This window comes from Lissotriton vulgaris, chromosome 2_1 (genome assembly GCF_964263255.1).
Source record: "Lissotriton vulgaris chromosome 2_1, aLisVul1.2, whole genome shotgun sequence".
Lineage (NCBI taxonomy): Eukaryota > Metazoa > Chordata > Amphibia > Caudata > Salamandridae > Lissotriton > Lissotriton vulgaris.
Genome location: NC_141687.1, coordinates 83,520,856 through 83,537,587, shown reverse-complemented (window position 1 = coordinate 83,537,587; position 16,732 = coordinate 83,520,856). Strand labels below are relative to the sequence as shown.

Genomic DNA, 16,732 nt, shown 5'->3' with positions numbered 1-16,732 from the left:
AAAGCTAAAGAACATGATAAAAACTTAACATGGGATTGTTATGATTCTGTGTCATGGTCCAAAATGAAGGAGACTGGTATGTTAAAATTGCCATTAGTAGGGAGTATCGTTGGCGAATCTTCCCGCCAGTATGCGGGGACGCCCTTTCGGTCAGGTGCGGGTACCGACAATTACTCGAAGCCTGCCGGCAACACAGGAAAAAGGGGGGTTTGTTGGAACTTCAACAGGGGTAAATGTACTAGGCCCCAGGGATCGTGCAAATTTAGACACGAATGTAGTGGGTGTGGGCAATCATCCCATCCTGAGTCCACGTGCAGAGCCAAAACGGGTGATAACGGGGGTAGAGGAGGCGCCAAACAGGTCTAACATAGTCCGAGGGGCGCCTTTACCTACCCCGATTGATACCTTGGCAATGATTCCTTGGCTCAGTGAATACCCGGATCGTACTTCTGCTGGGGTGTTGCGGAACGGGTTTTCTTATGGTTTCCGCATCCCAGTGGGGGACTTTCAAGGTGCAACGAAATGTAAAAATCAGCTATCGGTCTTTCAGCATACGACTGTGGTACAGGATAAGATCAGGAAGGAGGTTACTCGAGGTCGAGTCGCCGGTCCGTTTAGTGTACCACCGGTTCCTAATTTTGTTTGTTCCCCTTTAGGTGTGGTCCCAAAGAAGGACCCGGGTGAGTTTCGGCTGATACATAATTTATCAGCCCCACGTGGTCTTTCCGTAAACGAAGCGATAGACCCGGAAGTGTGTTCGGTGCGGTACGCATCCTTCGATGAGGCCGTAGCCATTTTGAATCGCCTGGGGCCCGGGGCGCTGATGGCAAAATCTGATATCGAGTCAGCGTTCCGGTTGCTCCCGGTACATCCAGACGATCAGCGTCTCTTAGGTTTCATGTTTCAGGGTCATTATTACATGGATAGGTGTATGCCGATGGGGTGCTCTATATCTTGTGCCTATTTCGAAAAATTCAGTAGTTTTCTACAATGGGTCTTCACAAGGAAGACGGGTTTCCAAAATATGATGCATTACCTTGATGATTTTTTGCTCCTGGGGGCAGCCGGGGATCCGGAATGTGGGCAGGCTTTGGCGCAGTTTTGTGTCTTGATGAATCAGTTTGGCGTGCCATTGGCACCAGGTAAGACTGTGGGGCCTTCCACTTGCCTCGAGTTTCTGGGGATCGAGTTAGACTCCGCAGAAGGTTGTTTTCGTTTACCAGCTGACAAAGTGTCAAAGTTCAGGACATCCCTGCAAATGTGTTTAAGTGGACCTAAGGCTAAGCTGCATCAATTACAGCAGTTAGTTGGCCAGCTGAATTTTGCCCTGAGGGTTATACCAATGGCCCGCCCCTTTTCCCGTTCGATTGCTCAAGCCATGGTCGGCCTGAGGGAGTGCCATCATCGCACAAGGCTCTCGGCAGAGGTCCGCCAGGACATGCGCATTTGGTTAGCATTTCTGGCGGATTTCAATGGTCGAGTCGTCTGGAACAAACCGGCCGTGTCCTCTGAGGAGCTGGGGCTGTGGACAGATTCGGCAGGGAGCATAGGTTTCGGTGCCATCTTCGGCACGAGATGGTCTGCACAAAAGTGGCCGACATGGTGGCATGACAGTGGACTGACAAGTAACATTGCTTTCCTGGAGCTTTTCCCCATTTTCGTGGCCCTGAGAACTTGGCCCGAAGGGTTCAAAGATCACTCTGTGGTATTTTGGTCTGACAATATGACCGTGGTCGAGTGTATCAATAGTCAGGCAGCACGATGCAAATGGATTTTGAGACTGCTCAAGGAAATTGTTTTACTGTGTATGCAATTGAATGTGCTATTCAGGGCAAGACATGTCCCAGGGGTAATGAACCAGGCGGCTGATGCACTGTCTCGTTTTCGTATGCAGGCTTTCTGGGGTTTCCTTCCCACAGCGGACCCGGAGCCGGCACCCTTTCCCGAAGCTCTCTGGTCGCTCGGTGCCCCGAACTTCGTAACCTCGTGGGAGAGAGTTTAGCACCCAGGACGAGGAAGGCATATGAAGGGGCGTTCCGGTCCTATTGGCCTTTTTGGGGACTGATAGAGAGGAGCTTTGGGGCCAGGAGGAGTGGGTGGTGAATTTTCTGATGTCCTTACATCAGGTCGGGAAATCGGTGGCCACGGCTCAGAGGCATCGGGCTGCCATTTCCTTTGTTGCCAGGGCTCATGGGATCCAAGACCCGACAGCGTCTTTCGTTGTACAGAAAGCACTACGGGGGTGGCAACGCCTTGAGGGTCGCAGAGTAGACGAGAGGCGCCCGATAGGTTTGGATAGGCTGGCCCAGTTGTTATCCAGACTCCCTGCTACGTGTTCATCTCAGTTTGAGACAGTGTTATTCCGAGCCGCTTTTACGCTGGCATTCCATGGGGCTATGCGGGTAAGCGAACTAGTGGCGAGGAACAAGCAGGATGTGACAGGAGGATTGTGCCAGGAGCACGTCCAGATCAGAGGGGAGACAATGACGGTCTCATTTGTCAGGTCCAAGACCGATCAAAGTGGGATGGGTGACTGCATAATCATACGCAGGATTCCCGGGTCCTCCATGTGCCCGGTAAAGTGTTTAGAAGATTATTTAGCACGAAGGGTGGCATCATGGGGGGGGACCTTGTTGAGACACGCTGACGCCACCCCACTGACAAAGTTTCAGTTTCAGCGGGTGCTTGCGATGTCGATTGCCGCCGCGGGCTTGAACCCGGGCGAGTTTGGGACCCATTCCTTTCGGATAGGGGCTGCTACAGAAGCTACAGCCAGGGGTCTGAATGTGGAACAAGTTAAACGGGTGGGGCGTTGGTCCTCCAATTGTTATAAAAGGTATGTGCGGTTGCACATGTTGTGAAGCTGTAGCAATGTACTCACGCTTTTTGTTTTTGTTTGGTTTTTCAGTTGCGCAAGCCTACGAGGCGGGGCGGACTTTGCAGTCGACCCAACACCGGGCCAGCGGTCAGACATCACCGGCTGTGAAAAAGGAGGTGTGGGTCGTGGGCCACTCATACGTGAGACGTGCCGCAGACGTATTCAAGGCAGGTGACATGATTCACGTAGCTGGGGAATACGGGTACAGTGTGTCCTTCTACGGAAGAGGCGGTCTCTGTATTGACCAGTTTCAATCATATTTTGAGGGTTTGCTAGGGCGGACGAGGTCACCGCCGTCTGTAGTCATAGTACATCTTGGGGGTAATGATTTGGTCACCACTGGTAGACGACTTCTTCTTGAGGCGATGCTTTCCACTGTGAGTTGGTTAGCGAGGAGAGTTCCAGGGTGCACAATTGCGTGGTCCCATATGATCCCACGAAAGGTGTGGCGGGGGGCTATTTCGGTACCTGCTTTAAATCATTCTGTTAGAAAGCTTAATAACAAAGTGAGTAGGTTGTTCCGTTCCAAGACACTGCATTCTATTTCACATGGGTGTATTAATGATGACAGTATGTATTTGGGGGATGGAGTGCATTTGTCTCGGGTGGGGAATGAGTTACTGATAGGAGACTTCTTAGCATGGCTAAAAACGTTACACCATGACCTTTAGGTAGGAGTGTTGTGGGGGGTCCGGATAGCCGGTCAACTATCCGGCCTGTGGCGGTAAGGTCATGATCGGTGAGCACTAATTGGAAGATCCCTATGAGTGGGCGTCACCCAGCACGGATGGGAGCGCTCGGGGGAGGTGGCCATTGGCCCCTCAACGGGGAGGCGGTCCCTTCTAAGGATGGGTCGCCGAAAGAAGAGGAAAGGCGGTCAAGGCCCCTTCCTGGGTAGGAGGGGTTACAGCCCCCTCCTGGGGAATTTCCCGGGGCCAGGACGTCTGCGACGGCAGATATGGTAAGTTGTGTGGGGTTTGGGGGGGTCTACGCTACCTTCTAGATACCTCACACGAGTCCTCGTACGACCTCTAAGTGGCGTCGAGTTTTATTGGGGCCCCCGTCAAGTCAAGGGAAATTGGTAATTGCACTTGAGGTACGCCTCTGGGCCGCCCCTCACAAGTGAGGGCGATATTTCTGGGTTAGGGATCTTGACACCGGTTACGACCTTGCCGTTGGCCCTTAAACGTTAGGATGTACAATTTCAAAATTTCAAGTAAATGTTTTGTAGGATGTTAGTTCGGCTAGGAGAACCTTTGTATTAGAGAATCTGTTAAGGTTAGCCAAACATCGCAATGTGGTAATGAAATTGTACATAATATGAAACTGTTTATTTAATGTTTTAATTTTGTTTCATATTTTAATAAATACGGCCGGGGGGGTTACTCCCTCCCGTCTTCCAAAGACTTCAGAACTGTTTCCGTTTCCCATCCTTGGGGATTGTGTTGAGAGGGGGTGGCGGGTTTCTCAGCCATATGGAAAGGGGCGACCACTCGGTCCCCCCGAACGTATGGCGGAGTACCACGATCCCCCCGGGAAGCCATCTTGGGCGGGAGGCGAGTCTCGGCTGGTATGCCCGAAGCGGCATAGCCGGGGCGCGCCTTTTCCCGCCCTAGAGTGGGTTGGCCTAGACACTGACGCGGCTGGCCACGCCCTAGGGGCAGGCAGGGGCGGGTTTACGCCCGCCCTGAAGACAGATAAAAGGAGAAGCAAGATCAGAAGGCATCCTCTTGTTCCTGTGCTCTGAAGCTGCACCTCCTCGCTGCACGTGAGCTCGAGACGGAACGAAGAGCCAATTTTGACCCACCCACCAGCCCCTGATGACAGCAAGTGGTTTTGAATAAAGTTGATGGATAACTCTGATTTTCGTTTACAGGTTGTGGTATTATCGTGATGATTTTGAGTATGTAATAAAGAATGTCGATTTGTGTTACGTTTCGCAAATAAAGAAATTCTGCTTTAGTGTTCATTGGTAAGCATGCTTTTAATAAAAGTGTAGTTGCTACTGTCTTTTTAGTTTAGTCATTTAGTTAGCATTGTCGTATTTATGTTGGTCGGGCGGTAAGGTCATGATCGGTGAGCACTAATTGGAAGATCCCTATGAGTGGGCGTCACCCAGCACGGATGGGAGCGCTCGGGGGAGGTGGCCATTGGCCCCTCAACGGGGAGGCGGTCCCTTCTAAGGATGGGTCGCCGAAAGAAGAGGAAAGGCGGTCAAGGCCCCTTCCTGGGTAGGAGGGGTTACAGCCCCCTCCTGGGGAATTTCCCGGGGCCAGGACGTCTGCGACGGCAGATATGGTAAGTTGTGTGGGGTTTGGGGGGGGGTCTACGCTACCTTCTAGATACCTCACACGAGTCCTCGTACGACCTCTAAGTGGCGTCGAGTTTTATTGGGGCCCCCGTCAAGTCAAGGGAAATTGGTAATTGCACTTGAGGTACGCCTCTGGGCCGCCCCTCACAAGTGAGGGCGATATTTCTGGGTTAGGGATCTTGACACCGGTTACGACCTTGCCGTTGGCCCTTAAACGTTAGGATGTACAATTTCAAAATTTCAAGTAAATGTTTTGTAGGATGTTAGTTCGGCTAGGAGAACCTTTGTATTAGAGAATCTGTTAAGGTTAGCCAAACATCGCAATGTGGTAATGAAATTGTACATAATATGAAACTGTTTATTTAATGTTTTAATTTTGTTTCATATTTTAATAAATACGGCCGGGGGGGTTACTCCCTCCCGTCTTCCAAAGACTTCAGAACTGTTTCCGTTTCCCATCCTTGGGGATTGTGTTGAGAGGGGGTGGCGGGTATCTCAGCCATATGAGCTGTCTGGAGCAGCAGCCAAAAAGGGTGGCCGCCAAAGTATGCATTCGGTGTGAAGCACAGCACGTCCCACTTGAGCTTTTTCAGTTAACAACTGAATGCCATACATTTCTGTAAAAAGGGGTGGAGAATCCATATGCACAGCCCTGCGTAAGATTGCGGTCTGTACATAAGATGGTGTTGAAGTTTCCCAATCCAAGGTGAAGTAGTGTCTTTTCCTGTGATGTTGTTTCCGGTTTGTTGTATAAGGGAGGCAATCAAAAAATGAAGATGTCACAATGCAATAATTCCCATATTTATTTCACATTCTTTGCCTATTCGTTTTTAATTTTTGTCCCAGATTTTTGCTTTTATCAGTTAGATCTTTTAAAATTCTCCAATTGAGATTCTTGTTTTACTCTTTTCTCCTCCTTAATGCCAGGTAACGTTTTGTGTCTTGCTGACTTTTTCAATACTAATTTACGTCTTCAATTAAGAGGTGCAATATTGCCAATGACGTATTCCCCTTTGTGGGGTTTTCTCTAAACTGAGACCCACTTAAAGAAACACTTTCCATCTTTCACCTGATGTTATTGTGTGAAGCATGGCTACTTGGCTACTGAGAGGAGTGCCCCTTTCCTATGGCAGCAAGAAAGTGACCTAATGGACCTTCTCAGCATCCAGTCCTTGACCCACATACACCAAAATTACATGACTGCAGATCTGAGGCTGCCATGTACTTATGTTTCGAATGCTTTCTCATTTGATAAGTGAATTTTCTTGTTGTTCAGCCTCGGTCAGATACCATTGAAAGGGAAGAATTGTTTGATATATTCCGTAATATGTTTGTCTTCTTGAAATTGAAAGTACTAAGTATCTGTTGTTTCCTTTACCTACCTGATTTTAAGTTGTACAGTATGGTGTAAAGGTAACCGTTTTTGAAAAAATTAAGGTTGAGCAAATGGTTGATGGAATTTTCTACTGCTAAATGAATTTGGTATATCAATATCTGGACACATCAAGGCGCTCCACTGGTTAAAAATCGAAAACCGCGTGAAATTTAAGACTCTGTACCTTATGCACAAAATCAAATGGGGTAATGCCCCCAGATATCTACAATCCCTTGTGCAGACTTATATGCCGGCTCGCTGTCTTAGGTCGGCATCTCAAGGCCTCTTTTGCGTACCGAAAGTGCGCATAGCTACGATCGGAGGAAGGTCTTTCTCACAGCTGGGCCCCAAGCTATGGAACACTCTCCCACTGAACTTACGTCTGGAAACTCGCCATGACCACTTTCGCAAAGCAACCAAAACGTGGCTTTTCAACCAGTAAATTGTTCCAGCCTCCCTCTCAGAGTTGAACATCCTGCTCTGAAATGTAGTGTCCCTCAGCGCCGGGAAACCCTTTGCTGGGTAGCTGTCGCGCTTTAGAAAACTAATAAATAAATAAATAAATAAAAGCATATTTGCATTGCAATATTTTTTTATACATATTTGGTTTTGTCTGTAAAACAGTGACAACAATTAATTTTCTATGTATGAAATTATTTTTATAAACCAAATTAACATTTCTAGGTAAATTAATAAAAAATAAAATGATTAATCTTAAAACGCAAACAAGAAAGTCAACTAGAGCAAGGACAAGGACCTAGCTGCTACCAATATAGACTAGGTTGCAGATCTACCAGACAGTATAAAATAACAACATTACATTATGCAAGTTCACAGGATCAACCTGCTAGGGCAGTGTGAAACATCAGGAAAATGAGAGAGAGACCAAATTCTTAAACAAAAAACCCACAAAAAAACCCACAATAGACCACAAGGAAAAACTGGAAGTATGGTACGAATAATTTTGCACATCCTCTATAAACACTATTTTATAATGTGTCATTTTTTAATATATATGATAAATATTGATGATCTGACTTCGTACAGGGTTTTCATGAAAGTATCATAAAAAATCAATAAATACATGGATTAATACTGAGTACCTAAAATGTTGCCATAAGCAGCCAGCTGAAGCATGTGCCAGGTCTGAAATAGCAATAACACTGTAAGCACCATCTGGTCTGCAGTAAGGGAGAAGGCCCTCGAGATTAGAACTCATGGAATCTAGAAACCAAGTTAGAAGTTGTCACATAGGATCTGCCTTGAGCTGATCATGCCAGCGCCTACTGAATACCAACCACACATTCTGGCAGCCATGGCACCTTCTATCATGCTCTCTGGTGATATGCATATAAATATAGGAATTTCGCACTCCGAGACGTGATGGGAGGTTATTTGTTGCCTCTTTCAAGTCCACCAAAGGATGCAGTGTAACGGTCTCTGGCTCAGTGCCCCCAAATTAGAGGTAGCGATTCTAAAGGCATAAATATGTAGTCCAATATCCTACCTACTCTTTTTGCACCGTACGTGAGAGCTTCGTCTTTGCGCTGCACCAGATCCCCTTGGTCTTTGCGTTTGTTATGGTCGCCTTTTAAATGATCAACAAGGACCGCGCAAAGTGACTCCCCTTATCCCTGGCTTGGAGTGACCAGAACATATCGCCCTAGTCACTCCATGACTACCCCCAAGTTTGGGGATGGGTTCTAAAGCTCCAGGCCACATTACAAAAACTTGATACTGGAGCAAAATGACAGTAGATTTTTTTTCAACCATTTTTGCTCTTTGTTTGGTAAGGGGCAGAGTCACCAGAATTTGCTACATTGCATATTACATAGACGTTTTGCACGTGGCAAAAAACAGATGATGAAACATCTGCAGTAAGTCATCTTTTGCTTCACAGACCATTTAATATGCGTAATACAGTTTAAAATAATCTTTGGGAAAAAAAGCAAGCAGTGTTCCCACTGAAAAGAAGTGTGTTCCCTTCCTTATTGTGGATATATAGCTGTTATGTACCAAGTTCAATTTTCTTCATTTTGGTCATGGTGCAAACATATTTGGTTCGCATGTATTCAAGTAACCCTTGTTTCTTCATTTTAGTGGGTTCTGAATCTAAGCTGATGCTCTCATGACAACCAACATACTCTCAACGTGTTCAGAAATGCATTTGAGCGTGAGCTCATCTACTGAAACTTATCCCTATCTCAGATTCTGCACCATGTGAAAAACTTTGAGAACTATCCCATACGCCTGAAACCCAAGCACCTTAAAGCTGCACCTAGGTGCCCTCGCGTCAGGCCCGCTGAGCTTCCTTCGCTCTGCTGTCGATATCAGAGCCCTGCCTCTCTGAAGCTTTGCAACAGATACATAAATGCACAAGCAGGAGAAAGACCACCTCTGGTTTCTGTGATCAGATGAAGCTCACTGCTTCATGCACAAATTCAAAATGTACCCATACATCCCGAAGAATCTCCCTGAGGCCATGGAACCTCTGTGATAGTACATTATGAACCCCACTCCTTTTGTTGTTTTGGATGTTTATGTATTTATTTTTATTTTGATGTGTTCAACAACTTACTAACTCTGAATCTGGGTGAATCCATGTAATTAAAATTCAACAGGCACCCATAGGGTTTTCCTTTCAAAATTGCACCATTGTTTAGGGTCTCCATAAACTGGTCAGTGTAAGTGGCTAAGATGTCATCTAGTGGCGGACACACGGTTGTGTTCCCATATTTACCTAGTGCTGGACTCCAGCACAACAGTTGTGATAAGTGGACTAAAAGCTTTAGCACATAGTTTCTCTTTCTTTGTTTTATGCTGCTTACAAATGTTGACCAGCAGTGCATCAGCTTCATGGATTACTTCAGATGGCCAACCAGTGTCATACACATCACTATTTCTCTCATGTACTTACAGTAAAGAGAAAGGGCCTAGCTTTTGCTTCACATTGATGCTCCAACACAAGGGAAATATGCGGACAGTCAAGCTGTAGGTGAACAGTCAAGCTGTAGGTGAACAGTCAAGCTGTAGGTGCTCGTCTGATCCCTTGGATAACTACATGCACATGTAAATATTCTTCAATTTTCTTTCTTCAGGCTGCTGCAGTGGCTCTCTCTGCACTGATTCAAGCACTAGACCAGACCAGCATGGTGGCAATTGTGCGATATGCATATGACCGGAGGTCCAACCCGCAGGTGGGCGTAGCCTTTCCGTGCATCAAGGAGAAGTATGAGGTAATAGTTGAACACAACTTAATTCTTGGGTTGCAACTGAATTACAAGGCAAAAATGTACACACTATTTCTTGGTCTTTTCCTGTTTTTCAAAATCGATATGATTTGCTTCTATGGGTGGAGGTGCAGATTAGTCATTTTAAATTGTAATCCCTGACAGCTTTCCAGTGGACCTTGGTTCCTCCAGCAGGTACTTGTACCTGGGGCATGACATGTGGGTCCTAGTTAGGTCTTATGAAGTATGTGTGTCTGAGGTTCAGCATTTTTTTTAGGACTTCTGTTGGAAAAATTAGGTGAAGGGTAGCCTATGTTTGGCTGCTGCTTCTTGTCTTCTGGAGAACCTGTAGAATGTTTCTTACTTAAAGAAATGCCTGATAAAAGATAGACTTTTTTCAGGTGGTGACAAGTGGTTGTTTATAAGCTACCACAGGAGTTTGTTCTTTATTTCAGTAAAGTTGCAGGTTAAGAATAAGGGCAGTCCTCTAACCTAAAAGACAGTGTAGGTCTGAGAGCAGAGTAGGTGAACATTTGTCACATAGGGAGAGGAGGCAGGTGAAGATGTTGAGATTCACCAATATCCCAGTGTAGTTAAAATCTTTGAAGAGATTCATTCCTAAGAAAAATGTTATATTAAAACAGCATACTTTTTGGGTTTTTCAAATGATATCGATACCAGGCGATCCAGTGGGGTAGTATATGTAGCTCAATGGGCAATGAATTGGCATGTGTTTAGTGAGATTTTCAGCAAGTGATCAGGGACCAGTTAATATAAAAACCCAATAACAAGATGTTTTTTGGAGAAATGCCTATCCACAGAAGATACTATTGTAAAGCAAGCTTTAGAAATAGCGTGGCATTTTGTATGTGTGTATGTTCATCTGTTAATGCACAGCATTTGGAAGATACTGTAGAGTCTGAGCTAACCAACAACAACTAAAAGGATTCAAAACTAATAAAGCATGAATCAGTGGGAAGACTACCTATTAAAAATCATAATTTGTCAAAGCTTTCTGTATTTACGCAAGTTCTACTGCATAAACAAGTGGGAAGGGAGTACGTTGTTTTACTGTTGCCACTGTGACAACTGGTGGCCCTCGGAATTGGGAGTGACCCCTTCTCCTGCAATGGAGATAAAAAATCTTGGGGTCTAGTTGGACCCGACACTTAGCTTCATCAGCCATACTAAGAGAGTGGCAGCCTCTTGCTACGGCATTATTAGGGGCCTCCGTCCAATACTCAAATTTTTCGATGCCCCCACCAGACAGCTAGTGGTTCAGGCCTCAGTACTATCTAGGCTAGATTATGCTAGCGCACTGCTAGCCGGAATTAACCAGGCTCAACTCACACGGCTGCAGCGTGTGCAAAATGCCGCAGCCAGAGTGGTGGTGGGTCTGCCTGGGCGGTGTTCGGTCTCCAGTACACTGCAATCGCTCCACTGGCTGCCTGTTGGCCAGAGGATCAAATTTAAGGTGCTCTGCCTGGCTTTTAAAATCTTAAAAGGTAGGGCTCCCCAAATCCTGGCGAACCTTCTGACCCCTTATGTTCCCGCGCGTTCCTTGAGATCGATGGGTCAGAATTTGTCGGTGGTCCCATGCTTCAGGCTGAGTAGAATTGGCAGTCGCTCCTTTCGAGTAGTGGCCGCGAAGTTGTGGAACTCCCTTCCCGCTGAGATTCGAGCACTGGATGATCATCTCCAGTTCAGACGGGCCATTAAAACTTTTCTCTTCGTTTAAAATTCATGATTGAGTCTCTTTTTAATGCTGTGTTGTGTTCACCCTCTTATTGCGCCAGGACGCCCCTTTGCTGGGGCATCTGTGCGCGGTATAAAAACAATTAACATAACATAACATAACATAACACTGAGAACGCTCTATCACTATAAGGGGCACTTTATGTTCTCACAGCTTGCAGTAGTGATTGTTATCTGACAGGAGACACATGTCTGTGATATGCCATCTAAATGTGGCTGCCTATGTTGCTTAGCTGGTAGCCAGTGCAGAAACCTACAAGTAGGAGTAACATGTTCTCCCCTGTGTTGGTTAGTAATGCATCTGGCTTCAGTATTTTACACTTAAGTTAGACTTTTCAAATAAATGGGAGGTTTGACAACATTTCAGAGAAATGGCTTCCGCTAGTCTAGTTTCGATTGAACTATTAAATTTATAAAAGTGATATGCCCTTTAGAATTGATAAATGGGTGCACATTTTTTAGAATATTTACTGCCCAAAAAAATGAACATAGATCTATGAAGGTGTTCACAGGTACAAGGGATTGTGTGTGAGGAGAGACACTGGGTATAGCTGCAGTATATGAAATAGAGCAACACCAAGTGACAAGGAAGAGGTGTGGATAGGGGCAGACTGGTGGAAGTTATAGGTTTAGAAGTAAGTTCCACATGTGTAGTACTCAGTGTCAAGAAGTTCTCAAAATGTGGAAGGAAAAGTGGCATCATACCAATGTATGTGAAGTACTCAGGCAAACAGGCCTGTGACTGTGTTGAATGTGGGACAGAATCATAGTGGAAGCCAGTGACAAGGAAGAGGTATATGTAATACGTGTAGTGGTGTAGTGTTGAGAATTATGGCAAATTCTAGCCCTTTCTACAGTGTGGTGTATTTGATGGAGAACTGGAAGGCTAGCAGGATGTGTGAGTGTGCACATGGTGAAGTGTGGTTCATGTCTGCTGTGTTGTTGTCTGTAAGAACTTTTAAACATTATTGCTGAGACCCACTTACCCAGCTAAGTGTTGTGTGAGCGTGAGTCCTGTTTTCTGAGATACGGAGATCAGTGAGGCAGTTAGGTGTAAAGAGGAGCTGGAGAAGCATGTGAGGACAGTTTTACAGAAGAAACTGAGAGCTCGGAGTAGGGTGGATTTCAACGTTGGAGGTCTTGGCGTAAGTTGGTGAAACAAGATCCTCTTGGAGCAGACAAGGCCAGTTCTTGGTCGTACTAGATGTGGAACAACATTGCTGTATTCTTCAGGGCTGCGCAAAGGTGCATCAATTTAGGAAAGAGTTGAAGACTCACATCTTTGAAGAACACTACATCACAATGTATTATTCATCCACAACTCCGCTACCTTTCCTGCCACTGCTTGACTTTGTTTATCTTTGACAGTGTGCCGCGCTTTACGGCCTTTTGTCTATGGTTGTGTTATCGAAATACCATATGCGTATATTCATACATACATCCATAACTTGAGTTTCACACCGAGTTGGTTGTGCAATTTGCAGAGAAGAATTGTCTATTACTTGTTCTGTTGAAGAAGAATGTGAAGTTTGTGTGAAGTGAGTAGCTCAAGAACATGTTCCAACAGGTGGAGTCTGGTATTGTTGATTCTGCACCTTTGAAGACATTTCTCCTGCTTGATTGTAGTCCGGTCTTCTATTGACGGATGCCAGACATAGTGAATTGGGTGCAGGTAAAGCGATACAAAAGGGGATGATGGACGGAGCGTTTGAGCAAATCAAACACTCACCCCCAGTCAACTGATCTTGGTTTAATCCATCACCATTCTTTAGCTCACTCAGCCACCCCAGTTCAGACATGGCCATATGCAAATCAGTCTGACCCTGTGCCTCATGGGAACAGTCCAGCCCGAGCTACCAAGCCATGTCTTCCCTGGACTGGAAACAAGCATCCTGGGACCGGTTTCGGATTCATAATCCTCATCAGCCAGGCTATCTTGAATCCAGTGGCAAAGTGAGCAAGGAACTCACGTCTGAGCATACCCTGCCAACTTATGGCGAACAAAGCGGCACAAAAGGGGATGATGGACGGAGCGTTTGAGAAAATCAAACACTCACCCCCAGTCAACTGATTTGGGTTTAATCCATCATGGCCATATGCAAATCAGTCTGACCGCAGGTAAGGCATGGATTTGTAGTATTAGTAGCTGTGGGTTAACATCCCATAAAGTTTCTGATCCTAGCTACTCCTTGATGGACCACAATGCTGTAGTTTGTTGTATATGTATACACTCCACTATATGCCACACTTGTAAAGAATACAAATCACTTTGAATACGAATCATAAAACTTTAATTGCTCTGTTTGGTACCAGCTGAGCAATATGAGTATATGAGTGCAACTATTTCAGGGTACCCTGGATAGCAAAGTCAAAGGAAATGTCACAAGAGTTCTGTTCTAAAGTAGACTGTTTTTGTGGACTACTCCGTGTCAAGGCATATTTCTCATTTCATTTGCCATGGGGCAGAAAAGAGAAGTTCTGACATACTTTGAATGTGTGATAAATCATACGAGTGTGATATTGGAATTCTACATATTGTCCGCTTTTTTAAGATCTGACAAGATGTAGTCCTAGCTACTGTGGATACGGCAGAGCTTATCAGAATGCAAGAGTCTCATCTTAATACGTTCATCCACAAATATAGTGATTCGTTAAAAGGTTTTCTTTATAATCTAATGCCATGTCCAGGACTGTCACTATTTTGTGGCTTTCAATCAGGTCTTCATTGCTTATAGCTGCCGTGAGCATATGCCTTTTGTCCCCTTGGTTTGTTATGCTTTCTGAAAGGTATTCAGAATACAGCACAAGCTTTATGATCTCAAGACTCTCTGGCAGCACATGCATGGACAACATGCCAGCTAGAGATTGAGTTCCCAGTAGAATGTAACCCATAAATCATTGGAGCATTACATGAGAATGGTGCATCTGAGAGCAACCATTCCTGCGAGTCCAACCAGAGTACTTCTTGTTAAAAGGTTCCAAAGCTCCTTTCACCATGAATAGATAATCTCAAGAATATACACACATTATTTACTTGTATTAAAATCACAATCCAATTGTACTGTATACAATATGTATAAGTGTACACTACCTCAACAGTAGTAGCTAATGAAGATAGTAGCAGAAATAATTGCAACTTTATACCATTATTTGACAGTTTCCAAGCATTTCTTCTCCAACCCCTCCCTTAGCTCTAACAAAATTAATTTAGTACCTGCTTACCATAATGGAACACCAGAGATATTGTACAGTATGAAGGGAAGCTGATAAGATTTGTCTGGCAGTCTCAAGGTATCTGCTGTTGGCTTCGAGAAGGTGTTCAAGCCCCTATCTGTGTGATCCCAATCTCTAAGCTCCTTGTAGGTGTGAAAATCCCTGTACCCTAATGCTTGTTTGTACTTAGCTTAAATACTCTGTAACATTTGTGGCTGTAGATACACTGCATACTAGTGTTGGGCTTGGATGTTGCAAGTTGTTTTTATTCAAAGAAAAATTAATGAATCATGACGTGCCCCGTGTCTCACTCCTACCTTATTTGGCAATGCGCGTGGGCTCTGACTCCATTGTTAGATTGTTTTTCTCCACCAAAGGATTGAGATTCATACTGCCTGGACTCCAGGACTCGACGTGTTCCATGTTTGCTGCTTTGAGCCCATGCTGTAAAGACTTTCATTCGATCATGAAGAAATAATTCTTCGGCGTTTGCAATCCGTTTCTCTCTTTTTGGAGACCATTGAAAATAAACGGGTCCCTAACCACTAACCATTGGGGTTCCCACATCCCTTTGGAGGTCCACATCTTCCTTCTTCATAATCTGCTTAGAATAAAGAGGCTTAAATGGTGCTGGAATGGACATCCGTCAGGAAATGCCCTCTGTGCCTCTTCGAATATCCTGACCGACGAACCAGTTCACCAAATGCACCTTTTCTGTTACTTTTTGGTGCAAGAAGACTCTTTAAAGCATAGGCAGATGCTGGGTGCACATCAGGATGCAGCAGCAGTCACCCCATACATCTTCAGTGTGGCAGGTCCTCTCGAAGCCGAGGAGGATGAGGATGTCGACTCTCCAGGCATCTCTCTGCAACAACCTAGCCCAGAGGTTATCGACTAAAGTACCTCCGAGGCACAAGACTAGGAAGAGGAAAGCCTTTTACTCCTCTCCCCTGACAGCAGGCCTAGCACAAAGTTGATGCCAAGAGCCGCAGGTATTGCTAAATACCCCCAAAAACCATACACTTCACTAGAGACCACACACCGAGGTGGAGGACCACTGCCTAGAACATCTAGCTTCCAGCCCTCTGCTTAGGACCTGTCACCTACAGGTCCTGCACAGCCTTCAAGCTCTGGTGAGCCCTGAGGAAAAGCAATGGAGGCAAAACAGAACTTGGCCAAGAAGCCCAACACTCATTTAGCCCCTCGAACCTCCAGCTCAGACCAGCAGAAACACCCTTCGAAGCTGAAGGCCCTGTCTGCACCTCCACCATGTTCCGTGCTGAAGATGCCGTCCGCTCAGAGACCATCTTCCATGGCCGGCTCTAATGTCTCTGAAGCCAATCCTTGAAAAACATTGAGAATAGCTAGATGAAAAACAGACACACTTCCATCCACCCTTGTAATGGGAAAATCTACGTAGCCCTCTCCACAAAAGACCTCCTTGTCCAGACACCGCCTGTTAAAACTCAGGTGGTTACTCCCAGAGTGGAAACAAGGTTTAAACCTTTTTCCTCTAACTTCACTTACATCAAGGGAAACTGTTACAAAGACGCCTGGAAGAGTGGAGAAGTGTGGCTCCATGGTTAGAGGAGGCAGACCATGAAGCAGAGGTCAGACCCGGGACCAGGGTTCAATTCCCGATGCGGCAGGGTTTGAGCCCAAAAATGTCCACGGACTCAATTTTCGCATCGGTGCCTACTCGAATCACGGGTTCACACTCTGCAACTCCGGGCAATAGCTTGCTTAATCTCCACTATGGCCCCCCGCGGCGGGATGCCTGGATTTCACCTTTGGGGTGCCCAGTACGGGTTATCTCACAGGGAAAAACCAGGACGGGTTCCCAAAGCAAGCGCTTAGAGACCGTTGGTGATAATGCACTATATAAATATAAATTACATTTACATTTACGCATATGATGTTCAAGTCACTCTTGAATACGGCCTCCACTCAGTAACCTCGAACACATTGCG

The 16,732-nt window shown here is 45.6% G+C and overlaps 1 protein-coding gene across 2 annotated transcripts in view; it reads left to right on the top strand.

Annotated features, from left to right (window-relative positions):
* XRCC5 (X-ray repair cross complementing 5) overlaps positions 1–16,732 on the top strand; it is a 558,141-nt gene that overhangs the window by 132,374 nt on the left and 409,035 nt on the right. For both annotated transcript variants that reach the window (XM_086954491.1, XM_086954493.1), the window contains exon 11: positions 9,663–9,800. In XM_086954491.1, the coding sequence (XP_086810617.1) occupies positions 9,663–9,800 (138 nt within the window). The remainder of the gene's footprint in view (positions 1–9,662; positions 9,801–16,732) is intronic.